The sequence below is a fragment of the Sinocyclocheilus grahami genome, unplaced genomic scaffold, assembly GCF_001515645.1.
Source record: "Sinocyclocheilus grahami isolate Dianchi unplaced genomic scaffold, SAMN03320097.WGS_v1.1 scaffold190.1, whole genome shotgun sequence".
Taxonomy (NCBI): Eukaryota; Metazoa; Chordata; class Actinopteri; order Cypriniformes; family Cyprinidae; genus Sinocyclocheilus; species Sinocyclocheilus grahami.
Window position 1 is genome coordinate 999971 of NW_015505369.1, and position 14225 is coordinate 1014195.

Consider the following 14225-nt stretch of genomic DNA (forward strand, 5'->3'; position numbering starts at 1 on the left):
ATTTAGATAGTAATTCGTTTAATCATTGCATTTCAAACTTTCTCTTCTTGTACGCTCAAGAATCGGGTTATGAGCACTACCTGTACTTCATGATCATCCCGATTTTCCTGATTTTTGTCATCGTCGCTGGAGTGGCTTTCACCTATCTGAACAAGAGACGGTACCAGTTTTAACACATCTACACTCCATACATATTTTCATAATTAATTTTAACAGCATAGGCCTCTCTAGACAAAATCACCAGATACTGTATTTAAAAAAAAAAACAGGGACTTATCTTGAAATGCTTCATGCTTTTTCTCTATTAAATATCTTTGTGCTGTTTTCGGTTCTCCATTAAACATCTTAGTGCTGTTTTTGATGAACAAGTTCTATCTGGAATCCACAGAAACAGCGACAGGCTTGGAAACGGAGTCCTTTATGCGTCTGTTAACCCGGAGTACTTCAGCGCAGCAGAAAGTGAGTATTCAGTCAAGGGCAAGATCGACTTGACTTACCATGTTTGTGACTGTGCAGTAGATTTGTAACTCTTGTACTTTGTTTACAGTGTATGTGCCGGATGAATGGGAAGTGGAGCGAGAGAAAATCACAATGTGCCGAGAGCTTGGACAAGGATCCTTTGGTATGGTGTATGAGGGCATCGCCAAAGGTGTCGTCAAAGATGAGCCAGAAACCAGGGTGGCCATTAAAACGGTCAACGAGTCGGCCAGCTTGCACGAACGCATCGAGTTCCTCAATGAAGCTTCTGTGATGAAGGAGTTCAACTGTCACCATGTGGTTAGTCAGAGAATGCATGACAGATCTTACCTGATGCTTTAAATAGTGGCAGTATTGGTGTAAATGGTTTAATAATGTTGACTTTTAGCTGTTGGGTTCCTCTGATGTCCTTTGTGATTGGTTTAGGTGCGTCTGCTGGGTGTAGTTTCTCAGGGTCAGCCCACCCTGGTGATCATGGAGCTGATGACACGAGGAGATCTGAAGAGTTACTTGCGCTCACTTCGATCCGCTGAGGTGAATACAGGCATACACGCTACATCTTCACGTCATTGATCAAATGTTTGGCTAATCAGACTGAATTTGTAACGGCTATTCTAAATTCCAACAAGTTAAGAATTGCCACCTGTGTAGTAGAATTTTGATGCATAATTGAGTAATTTCCATTAATCAGAATTAATCATCTGCGCTTGCTTTCACTGCTATTTTCTGTCTTAAATGGGCAGTTCTGATACACAGTTTCTAAGCTATAAACTATACCTAGTGTGATGTGATGATGTGTACTGCATAGTCTGTATCCTAAATGAAAAATGCAACCTTGTAAGTGACTGATTTTAAATGTTCTAACTCTGCTCCAAACTGATTTCCATTTGCGTGAAGCAAAGCTTCAACATGAAATGCACAAGACTCACTGGGTTTTGAAGTAGAGCTGTAGTATCGTTCTCCTCTTCCTCTTGCATCCTCAGAACATCTCCAGCTTGCCTTTGCCGCCATTGAAGAAGATGATTCAGATGGCAGGAGAGATCGCGGACGGCATGGCTTACCTCAACGCCAACAAATTTGTTCACAGAGACTTGGCAGCAAGGAATTGCATGGTGGCAGAGGATTTCACTGTCAAAATTGGTGGTATGTGATGAAATGGGGGGGAAATGTATTCACTTTTGTTGACTTGTGTTTCACGTGTGAAATGCTTTAAAATAGGGACTAGTCATCCAACTTTTAGTTAATCTATTTTTTTCAGGTATATAATTTTAAACAACTTTAAACAATCAATTTTGAGACCGTTTCTCAGAGAGGGTTTTAGCCTATTTTAGAAGTAAATTATCATCAATTGGTAACAATTCACAGTAAGTATTGATAATTATTAAATGTAAAAAATATTGCATTGACAAATTGCACCTCAGATTTAACACCTTTTGATATTTTGCACTATTGCACATTTTCATAAAATTAAGGAATGTGCAACACTATTAGTTATTGTCCAATTTGTATGTATAATAATAATATTAATAGAAAAAATGTATATCTAATAGTTTTCATCATTTTAAAGTTAGCATGACATGGAAATCTCTTTGTAAGTGCATGTCATTAATCTGATTGTAAGCGATTAATACATGCATGTGTTTCGTGATTTACATTTCTTTCACATTGCAATTTTTAATCAAAATGGCATAACTGGATCTTCTGGTGAAACAATACACTTGTCTATGGTGATGTATGCCAGACTTCTCCAATAATTTTTCTGCTTCTTCCGCTTCTATTGATTGCTATTGCAATCGACTGCAAGCTCCTGGAAGAAAATCTCTGTTGCTGCATTGCGACTTTAAGATTTGTATTGTTTTAACCATTGTGTACTGTAGCAATAAATTAAAGGGTTTGTAGTAAATTATGGCAAACATTTCAGAAGAATATGCCTATATTCACTTTGACTTTTTAGTGTGTTTTAGTATCTGCGCATCCCCAATTTTTATTCCATAATGAACAAGTAATAAATTGCTGAAAATGCAGTATATGTTCTTCGTTTTGTTTGGCTAAATCTCAAGTAAAACTATAGACCTTTAGTAATTTCACCTCATTTATCCTCAAATCTGTAGATTTTGGCATGACACGGGACATTTATGAGACTGATTACTACAGAAAAGGAGGCAAGGGACTGCTGCCTGTGCGCTGGATGTCTCCAGAGTCTCTCAAAGATGGAGTTTTCACCACCATGTCTGATGTCTGGTAAGCTTTCATGTGTTCTATAGAGAATCAGTGTGTGCAAGATGTTAAAACACAGCGATATTAACGGAGACGTATAGTGAACAGTATATCAGGGTACATCAGTCTAGACCAGGGGTGCCCAACCCTGCTCCTGGCGATCGACTGTCCTGCAAAGTTTAGCTCCAACTCTAATCAAAGACACCTGCCTTTAATTTTTAAGTGATCCTGAAGACCCTAATTAGTTGCTTCAGGTGTGTTTGTTTAGGGTTGGAGCTGAACTTTGCAGGACAGTCGATCGCCAGGAGCAGGGTTGGGCACCCCTGGTCTAGACTTTGTAGCTGTAGAGCGACATCTGCAAAGACCGCCCCAGTGACCACTTTAGTTCCTCCGCTAGTTGATCGAGAAATGAAAACCACACTCGCATCGCTCAACACACATTTTCCATTACATGGTGCATACGTTAATGCAGTAAGCAATGAGGAGAAACATCTTTCCATATATTTCAAACGAAGCTGGCAATCAAGCCTCATCGGCCCTCATGCTAGTCTCATTTGAACTTTCAAAGAAAGCCTTGGGGAGTCTAGACCATGCTTTTCCGGAAACGGCAACATCTGCGGCTGATATGAGCGGCATTCCAGAGTCTCAAGGAATCTTTAGTCGATTCGTCTTCCCGTATCGTGATAAGTAGCTGTTTGGGCTCGCTGGGAGGTTTGCGCTTAAATCTTTTGTTAAGGATCAGAATCAAGCACTCCCTGTTCAGGAAGAGGATTGCATTTAATTACAATGCGCTCAAGTTTCCTTCCAGGTGTCTGGAGAAGTCTGCCCTAACAGTTAACCTTTCATGTCTGTCCAGGGTCACCGTCAGGCCTTGATAATAAGGAATGTCTGGTAAACTTTACACAAGGGTCAGACATAGGAGTAGTGTTTCGCCAATAATTACAAATTTATTGTAAAAAAATGTATTCAATGGCGGTTAAGATCAGAATCAGAATATCATGGCTGTTTCTTAAAGTCTAAGTGTGCAATTTTTGTGCCACCAAATGGAAGTGCAAAATAATAATTTCAAAATAATGAATAATTTCAGACAGATTTCCTGAACATTCTTCTGTTTTCTATTTGTCAGACAAACAGAGGTCAAAACTTACTTATAGTTAGGCTTAGGCTTACTTATAGTTGCCGTTGCATGTTAGGTTGGAATCAAGAGGCATACAGTATAATAGAATAGGTACATATTGACCTACATTCAGGCTCGGTTTAAAATGATGTACCTTTTTATATACTTTTTAAAAAATTATATACCTTATTTAGCAATGTGATGCAGTCATCGTTCTTTCATGCACATGCATTGCAATGGGCACAATAAAATAATATTGTTTTATTTTGATTTATTTAGCACAATAAAAAAAAGTTGTTTAATTTTTTTTTGTTTAGCTTGTTTTGTGATTTTTGTGCTTTGTTCTGTTGAGTGGTCGACCGATATTTGGCATTTTTTCAAATATCGGCATCGGCCGATGCGTTCGTTCTTTTATTTTGACGGCGCTGAGTGCGGCAGCGCATGAGCACATAGTGCTCACATTCTCCCTGTTCACTGGCATCGTTCAGTTCTGTCTAATACGGATAGAAGTCTGTCTAATAATCCGATAGAACTGTTAAACAAAGGAATTAAAATATATACAAAAGTATTATAACGATTGCTTTTATATTATTAGTAATAGAAAGGCAAAAATAATACTTTCTCGTTTGCCGTCAGCACTCAGCAAATACTCATTTACATCATTTAAACAAATCTTTGAATGGCTAATGAAAATTTAATTTCACAAACCTTGCAAAATTAGTCGAATCCAGTTGTGAGATCCTGTGACGTGTGCATGTGACCTGCATGATCGTGTGTTCTCTGTGTGACTTTCAGTCCGTGCAAATTGAATGCTTTAAACATAAATTCGTGATTTCAAATTATGCAGCACTTGCCCACTGTCATATTCCTGTCATTTTCATTGTGTGCAGTTGCATGTATATTTGATGTGTGTTATGAGTGTCACCTTGGCTTTATTTGAAAAAATATGATTCCCAATACACCTTCCCAGAATACTGAGTGCTCTTTTGGTTACAGTTTACTTACTTTTTAATTATAAAATTATAAAAAATATGTATTTATTTGTGGAAAATACTTTGTCATCTAAAGTATACTGTAAGTATGTTTATTTTACAAAATTATTTTTGAATCCATTTTCAAATGATTTCAAATTTCTTAAATATTAATTAAAATAAATACAATTATATCGGCTATATATCGGCCATCGGCCACTCTGCTTTCCAAGATATCGGCATCGGCTGTCAAAAAAACAATATCGGTCGACCACTAGTTCTGTTTTAGTTTAGTGTTTTGTTTTGTGATTTTTGTGTTTTTGGTTTTGTTCTGTTTAGTGTTTTGTTTTGTGATTTTTGTGTTTTTGGTTTTGTTCTGTTTAGTGTTTTGTTTTGTGTTTTTTTTGTTTTTTTTTTTTTTGTTTTTCAAACCAGAAAATAATATTCATAAATTAATGATACATCACATATTATATAATATGTTTTGTTCTGTTTAGTGTTTTGTTTTGTGATTTTTGTGTTTTGTTCTGTTTTGTTTTGTGATTTTTGTGTTTTGTTCTGTTTAGTGTTTTGTTTTGTGATTTTTGTGTTTTTGGTTTTGTTCTGTTTAGTGTTTTGTTTTGTGATTTTTATGTTTTGTTCTGTTTAGTGTTTTGTTTTGTGATTTTTGTGTTTTGTTCTGTTTTGTTTTGTGATTTTTGTGTTTTGTTCTGTTTAGTGTTTTGTTTTGTTTTGTGATTTTTGTGTTTTGTTCTTGTTGTCATTCTGTTGTATGTAGGGTTATCCCCTCAACCCTACATAGGATAAGTGGTTTGGAGCATGTACGGATGTTTTTTTAAAGGAAATTGTATTACTGTAAATGCATATTAAATATTAAGTATGAATAAAAAAAGTCCACATAGCCTCACTCAATATTTGAGTGGACTAAAAATATAGTCGTTAGCTAGCAACATTATAATGTCATATTGCAAATGCTTTTCGTGTTTAGCATGTCGCATCTATGCTTTGTGTAAAAGGGAATCCCAGAATGCATATTGACGAGCTCAATGAGAAAGTAAATTCAATGTGGTGAATTGCGCAGCGTGGATTACAAAAGAAAATTTCATTCATCACTGTAAAGTACTGATGCAAATAGTTCAGTGCAATTAAATATATAATTTTATCAAATACTTGTGTTTTATAAAATCAGTTGAGAAATGTCCAGTGCATAACACTGAGCTGCTGCCTAATGTAAAGCATTTTTAAATCTATGTAGGCATTAATAGAGCACAAAGCAGCTCATTAGGTTTTGGAACAGAGCCTGTGATTATTTTTGGCTGCCTTTGAAGCTCTTTTGTATCTAATTTAGATGTACAACACTTATCTGCAGAAAAATTATACGAATAAGACCCGAAAGGAAAAGCATTACTTGATTCAGGCACGATTGAAGTTATTTCTGTTATGTGCTTAATAGCTTTATTATCAACAGACCACGTTATATTATATAATTTGTCTGAGCGGCTGACTCATTATAATGACAACTTGCTCCCATTTGAGAGTTTTAGGTAATTAAAACACACATCACTCACATTGTCTGTGAAAATATTGATATATCTTGAAAAAAACATCTTCAGGGAGCAGTTCTTTTACGAGCGGGGAGCTTTCAACGGAACTCACTCAGAATTGAAACAGAAAGTCAGCATCTTGTAGACACTTTGGTCACTATCAATGTCGATCTATTCAAACTTTTCTCATCTGTTCTCTTACAGGTCCTTTGGGGTGGTGTTGTGGGAAATCGCCACCCTGGCCGAGCAACCCTATCAGGGCATGTCCAATGAGCAGGTACTGCGGTTTGTCATGGAGGGAGGACTGTTAGACAAACCAGACAACTGCCCTGACATGCTGTAAGTCATCTCATTCACATCTCTCACTCACTTTGTTGTTCCAAGTGCAATATTTTGAAAAGTTTCCAAGCTTTTGTTTTCCATCCAGGGCGGTCAAGCTCCGAAAAGGACACAAAAACATCATAAAAATGGTCTTTTGAGAAAAAAGTATTTTGAAGATTTGTGATACTTTAAAGGGGTCCTATTATGCTTTTTCACTTTTTCAACTTTAGCTAGTCTGTAAGTTGATGTTTGAGCATAAAAAAGATCTGCAAAGTTACAAAGCTCAAAGTCCAATTCAAATGGAGATATTTTATTTAACAGAAATCACATTTCAAAAACTACAACGAATGACTCGTTTGGACTACAACGCATATTTTCTGAGATTTGTGATATCACAAATATCGACGAATGGGACGAGACCTGGTTGAGTTGCACTAGAGAAGGCAACGAGTGTTATCACTATGTCGGAGACACGCTAGCTTTCCAAAGGCAGACGAACTTAGAGTGGTTACAATCATCCGGGTTTAAATCACACTCAAATTGATTTGACTTTGGTGCAATATAAACTCACAGGCGGCTATGGTAAGGGGCGTGACATTTCCCGACCAGGCACCAAGTGCTGCCAATCACAACACACACTGGCCCAGCTAACCAATCACAGCACACGCTGGCCCAGCTAACCAATCACAGCACACGCTGGCCCAGCTAACCAATCACAACACACACTGGCCCAGCTAACCAATCACAGCACATTTCGTATTTCAGAAGGTGGGCCTTCATTTGATACAGGAACTATTCGAGCCGTTCATGCCAGACTGAGGAGAGAGGTGTTGTAATTATGTAAAATATGTTAAAAAGAATGTGTTTTTCGAACAACTTAGTATGTGCGGCCTGTTCTAGTACACCTCCAAAACAAAATCAAGACTTTGTAAAAGAAGGACCCCTTTAATGTGAGGAACAGACCAAAATTCAATGTCACTTTTTCTTGCCATCTGTCCAAGATTGGTTTCATTGACGTCAAACCTGGTGCAACATCTTGATGTGGCTATTTTGAAAGTTCTTAATATGAATATTCATGTTAGGTTTGGAAGGACATGATGGTGAATAAATGATGACAGAATTTTCATTTTTGGGTGGACTGTGTCTTTTAAAAAGTAGAAAGTCTGCCACCTACTGTATGATTCAGGCGGTAATGTCAAAAAACTGAAAACAAAAATAGACATGAAAAATCTGGATTAGCTTGAGAATTAATAGTATTTACCGAAAAGTTTTTGACTTCGGCCATTATTTGTTTTGGATTTTAAAGCTACCAAGTCTAACTCTCTCCCTGTGGGTGCTGGGCTCTAAATTGAAGTACAATTTGTTTATCTGTGAGAGTCTCCAAGCTCTGCGTTTTCTTTGGCACGGTTTGAGTTAGGTTGCGTCTGGCTTCAAGTCCGTATTTTATCTGAAATGTGAGAACTGGTAGTGACATACGAGCACTCAACGCACTACAGGGATTCCACATTTTTAATAATATAACATAAGAAGAAACGGGTACAAAGACTGAGCTGGATGATGACGTCACTGAATCAACAATGAACTGACTTTATTTGATAAACTGTTTTCTATTGACCTTTTGCATTATCAGCACACGTTTTTTTCTGTTTAACACTGTAAAGCTGCTTTGACACAATCTGTATTGTATAAAGGTGACTTGACTTGACAAAGAATGGAAAACGAGTTTTGGAGGTCAGAGGTAGCTTACATTACCATTTAGCTTTACTTATTAACTGTACATGTAAACCATTATTTATTTATTTATTTTTGTCAGCCACAGCTTGTTTTTAATCTATTAAATGACAGTGTATCACTTTTCAGTTTAATTGGATAAAACAGAAAATTAGGTCCATATAGCTAAATAAATAAATAAATAAAAATAACTAAAATAAAATATATAATTTTCTTCAAACTTTTAATATTTTTCCATAAAAAAAAATCTCTCTATATAAATATATTATAATATATACATATATAATGTACTTTTTCATTCTCTATATATTTAGAATTTTATATATTCATGTATGTATATATATCTCGTATGGCTTCATATGTATAATTAAGTGTATATATATATATATATATATTCACTTTTTTTATTTTTCATAAAAAACATTAAAAAAAGGAAGCATTTTTCTCTTTACTTATTGGTGAAACAATGATGTTTTGTTTCAGAACAAATGGTAGTTTGCATTTTCTCAGTCCACTGTCCATTGACTGGAAGTCTACAATGGTTTGCGTTGGCCTGTGCCTTATTTTCATCTCAAGGCTGTCTGGTTTAGGGTCTTTGTTGTGGTTAGTCAACATTTGGCACCTTTTAACACGTTTTTTTTGAGAAGTGCCGGGAAGGATGAAGTGGTCTTTAAGGCAGCCAGAGCAGGAGTGGAGGAGGGTTTTGGGCTGGTACATGCTGCTTTATTACTGCCGCTGCTTCTGTCTTGTGTTTTAATGAGCCAGTGCATGACTGCTGAGACTAACAATGCTAGCGGTCACCCAAATTCAACCTCTAACGGAAGTTCAGCTATTCAAATAAAATTGGAAATTATGTCCAGCTTACCAATTAGAACAAAGGCTTTCACACTTTGAGACATATTGCACATGCATGTGATATTTTTTAGCCAAAAAAGGCAAAAGCCACAGCCTCCTACTAGAAAAGGATTTGGTCTTTACTTGCAACTTTTTATCAAAATAAAAGAACCTGCTTTGCCTTTAAAATACTTTTCTTTTTTCGTTTGACATCACTAATAATTCATTTTTCAATTCCTCGCTTCCTTCCACTTGACTAATTTCTAATATATAATCTATTCCTGATGTATAAACTCAAGTCCTGCCCTACATTTTTCTAGTTATTTCTAGTTATAGTTACTAATGTCCTATTTCACACGGAAGTAAAATATTGACTGTTGACAAATGAAAGGCCTAGCTGATATTTCACACACAACACGACCAGCTGTTTTGTTTATTTATGCTCTGGCAATAAAAAAAGAAACCAAAAGCAGGATCACTGTGAAAACCTTCCAGTGCCTTTATATGACATATCAGCACAGGATTGTTGCTAATATTAATGCTATTCCAAGTTATTATTTAGATTCATACAAATAATTTTTTCTTCATGTTTTCATATTCTTTTAAATGGAGTTGAATTATAAAAATATGAAAAGTAAAAAAAGAAAGCAAAAAGTCTGCTTTGTGTAACTGTCCAGAGACTAGGGCTGCACGACAAATCGAAATGGAATCGAGATTGCGATTCGACAGAAGCTGCGATTGTCCTGCGTATCTTTCAGTAAAGCAGGCACAGGATTGTTGCTAATATTAATGCTATTCCAAGTTATTATTTAGATTCATACAAATAATTTTTTCTTCATGTTTTCATATTCTTTTAAATGGTATGAGTTGAATTATAAAAATATGAAAAGTAAAAAAAGAAAGCAAAAAGTCTGCTTTGTGTAACTGTCCAGAGACTAGGGCTGCACGACAAATCGAAATGGAATCGAGATTGCGATTCGACAGAAGCTGCGATTGTCCTGCGTATCTTTCAGTAAAGCACGGTTCTGTGATCAGCAGTAAATCTCTATCCAAAGGCCAGGGGACGCTCTCGCGCTGAAACTCAAAATACGCCTCGCAGAAGAAACCCAGAAAATGCCTATCGCTGCAGCTGTATATATATATAAAATTCCAAAATGTATGAAATCAACATGAATGAAATTTCTAAGAACTTCTCACGTGCATTTTGCATTTCTCACCTCCCCATCAATGGAAACTTCATCTAGTGCCATACAGGAAAAACAAGCGGGAGGCTCAGAGGGCAGTAAGTCCAGTCTCTCGGTCTCACAGCTGGAGAGCCAAAAGCCCCAGTGTGTGTGTGTGTGTGTGTGTGTGTGAGACGGCAAAAATACCGCACTTGGATTTGCTGGTGTGAATGTTTGTGTATGTGGTGCTGGGGTATTTGTAACTGTCAGCTGATGTTTGAGCTAGCTGTGTTTGGGTGTGTAGCCGGTGCTGGTGTTTGTAAGACTAATGGTGTGTGTTACTCGACTAGTGTGTGAGCTGGCACAAGCATCCCAGTATTTATTTCAGCAGACTCCTCTGGTATTCTTAGCCTGTTTGTGTATAATTAAAATGGTGAACTGGAATGCTCGAGTGTCAGCGAGATCGTACGCTTTTATTTTTTCCCCCCTCTGTAACTGTGGCAGTTCCCCTTCACCGGCGGTCTCGGGCCTCCTTTACAACTCTCTCCAGCTCTGCAGTGTGATTTAATCACAGTTGTGTGTTTACTGTGCAGTAAAGAGGTCCCAGCATTCACCCTGAGCTCACTGCAGCTGTGTTTAGGATGTAACCGCTGATAGCATGCATGTTTATGTTACGGATTCGTCACACTGCCACCTGTTGTTCAGAGCTACGGCAAGTAGGCGTAGGAGATATGAACAAGATCTTATGAGAAATCTTATGTTATATTTGCAGTATATGTGACGATAATGTTAAATAGTACAATATTCAATATATAGAGTGACTATAATTAAATGATGAAGTATTTATAAATAAGGTGTAAATTTTTTTTATTTTGAATAATTTTAAATCCATTAATATATTTTATAATATGTACATACTAATATTAATTAAAATGTAGAGACTTTATGTAGAATTTATAAATGTAGATTTATTGATCATTTTTTATATAAAGTAGTCTATACATGTAAATTGTAATGCTATTTTTATAAAGTATAAATATATACTATTTATTACTTAAAAATTTATAAACAAAATGGTTAATTATATAGAGAGAGAGAAAAAAAAACTGAAAAGGACTTTTTGAAATGACACAAACCCAAAAGTTAAATTATTGATAATGCGTATTATAAAGAGGTATGTGTGCATATTGGAAAAAAAAATTATGAAGTATTATATTTTGTTATTAATATTTTTGAAATGAATAAATAAAATTGATATACAAATATATAGTAACACATATATATACAGTGGGGGAAAAAAGTATTTAGTCAGCCACCAATTTTGCAAAGTGATATTGCTCATATATATATATATATATATATATATATTTGCTGATAATCTTAAAATGGCCAAATATCAGTCAGTCATTTGGACTGAACAACAGCTAGATTTGATGTTTCTCAAGGACCATGTTGTGTGCTCTTGTGTGCTTTCAGGTTTGAACTGATGCGCATGTGCTGGCAGTACAACCCCAAAATGCGGCCGTCCTTCCAGGAGATCATCAGCAGCATCAATGATGACCTGGAGGCAGGTTTCAAGGAGACGAGCTTCTTCTACAGCGAGGAGAACAAACCTCCGGACACGGAAGAGCTGGACATGGAGAACGTGGGAACCATGGAGAATGTTCCTCTGGAGCCGTCCTCCAGCCTGCAGCCCCTCGCTCCCTCTCTGGCCTCCCCTCAACAGTGCGCCCCTGCGTCCCAAGGCTCCTCCACCCCGGCCGGCCCATCCTCCCCGCCTTCCTCCCCCAGCTCCACGGACAAGCAACCGCTCCCCACGTCTGCGGCAAACGGGCCCTCAATGGTTCTCCGGAGCCCGTTTGACGAGACCCAGTCTTACGCTCACATGAACGGGGCCCGTAAGAATGAGCGTGCCTTGCCTTTGCCCCAGTCGAAGGCTTGCTGATCGACGGCCCGGTCCCGTTTCCGGACATTTCTCTGTCTGTCAAGCCACTGTGTGGTCTCCTGAGAAGAAATATTAAAATAAAGAGACAAGGAAAGACAAAATGGTACAAACTGAGAGTCCAGGCAATCAGTCTTTTCAATCATACCTCAACGGACAAAGTTTGGATCTCTTTGTTTTTTTGTGTATTTCGATTGAATCGTTGAATTGATTGACATGAACTCATTTGTTATTTCCGCAGACTGGATCACTGACTGAAAACCCATGACCTTCACTCTCGCACTCGATAGGCTGACTGTTTTTGTTACGTTTTGTTACTTTTCTAAACTTCCAAAACTGGTTTGAAGGCCTGTCAGAGCCAGTAGTGGTACGGTGGCATTATTACGACACCCTCTACATATCTCTAAGCAAATCCAACAGCGAAGCACTTGCTCTTGTCTTTGTTTCCAAAGACGTGCATCTAAATTAGAGAAAGATGTGCGAGTTTTTCTTTCGGCCTGTCTTTAGAAGTTCGTTCCCCTGACCCAACTCAGATCTGGGTATGGAAATCTTTGGCTTCCGTTTTCTCCAAATCATCTGGCTGTGCAACGTAGTGAAGAAGAAATTCTTTAATCTGACAAATGTCTTTCTTTTCTTTTCATTTAATTCCCTGTGCATCCATATTCCTCAAAATACATATGACAGTTTTTTACCCTGGTGATCCAAACCATCTTGTACTTAAAGGAATGGTTTACCCCAAAAAAGAACATTTACACAATATGTACTCCCCCCTCAGGCCATCCAAGATGGAGAAATGTATCATTACATTACTTGCTCACCAAGTATCCTCTGCAGTGAATGAGAATTCAGAATGAGAGATAAAAACATCACAATAATCCTCAAGTAATCCACTCAACTCCAGTCCATTAACAGCTTGTGAAGGGAAAAGCTGTGTTTGTAATAAACAAATTCATCTTTAAGGTGTGTTATTTTTTTAAACTGTCACTTAGGTGTAAAATATGACTCTCATTCTAACGGCACCCATTCACTGCAGAGGATCCATTGGTGAGCAAGTGATGTAATGCTACATCCCCCCAAATCTGTTCAGATGAAGACACAAACTCATCTACATCTTGGATGGCCTGGATGGAGTGCACATTTTCAGCAGATTTTCATTTTTGGATAGAATTATTCATTTAAAATCACAGTCAGTAAGAGAGTTTCCCAGATTCCCACTTTTCTGTCGTCTTGCTTTGGGTTAGACGCATTTAGGACAGAATAATGCAAAAGTCGAGCAACAGATGCAGCAGATGTTACATCACAAGGAATCTTTAAGGGATTTGGATAAAAAAAAAGAAGCTCAAAAGGTTTAAAGTCGTGGCTTTGGGGAGTTGAAATGTTCACAGCAATTCTCTCGCTGGGTTGTTCAGTCGTACGTCGGACCACAGAGCATGTGCATCGTTTGTCGGCCACTTTTGTACCTTTTTTACAGTTCAGATTGATCATCTATGTGTCTGTGCTAAAAAAAAAAGCTGCTATTTTATTATTGTTTTTCTTTTGTGGTTGTAATGTGTATATATACATATATATATATATATATGTAAATGTAAAGAGATTTTTCAGGTGTAATCCTTTGCCTTTCCACTACAGTCCATTTTATGATGCTTATAGTTCTGCAAAACGAGAAAAAAAACCAATAGAAGTTTCATTCTAACAGTTGAGTTTTGCAGTGAAAAGTTGTTTAATCCCTTCGAAGCTCAAAAGGTTTAAAGTCGTGGCTTTGGGGAGTTGAAATGTTCACAGCAATTCTCTCGCTGGGTTGTTCAGTCGTACGTCGGACCACAGAGCATGTGCATCGTTTGTCGGCCACTTTTGTACCTTTTTTACAGTTCAGATTGATCTATGTGTCTGTGCTAAAAAAAAAGCTGC

At 37.2% G+C, this 14225-nt stretch overlaps 1 protein-coding gene across 1 annotated transcript in view; it reads left to right on the forward strand.

Annotated features, from left to right (window-relative positions):
* The window catches only part of igf1rb (insulin-like growth factor 1b receptor), a 114785-nt gene extending 101671 nt beyond the window's left edge, over positions 1–13114 (forward strand). Inside the window, exons 14-21 of the mRNA XM_016284904.1 lie at positions 61–160; positions 389–459; positions 548–777; positions 904–1011; positions 1461–1620; positions 2589–2718; positions 6531–6665; positions 11852–13114. Coding sequence (XP_016140390.1) covers positions 61–160; positions 389–459; positions 548–777; positions 904–1011; positions 1461–1620; positions 2589–2718; positions 6531–6665; positions 11852–12320 — 1403 coding nt within the window. The 3' untranslated portion in view covers positions 12321–13114. The remainder of the gene's footprint in view (positions 1–60; positions 161–388; positions 460–547; positions 778–903; positions 1012–1460; positions 1621–2588; positions 2719–6530; positions 6666–11851) is intronic.
* The last annotated feature ends 1111 nt before the right edge of the window (positions 13115–14225 follow it).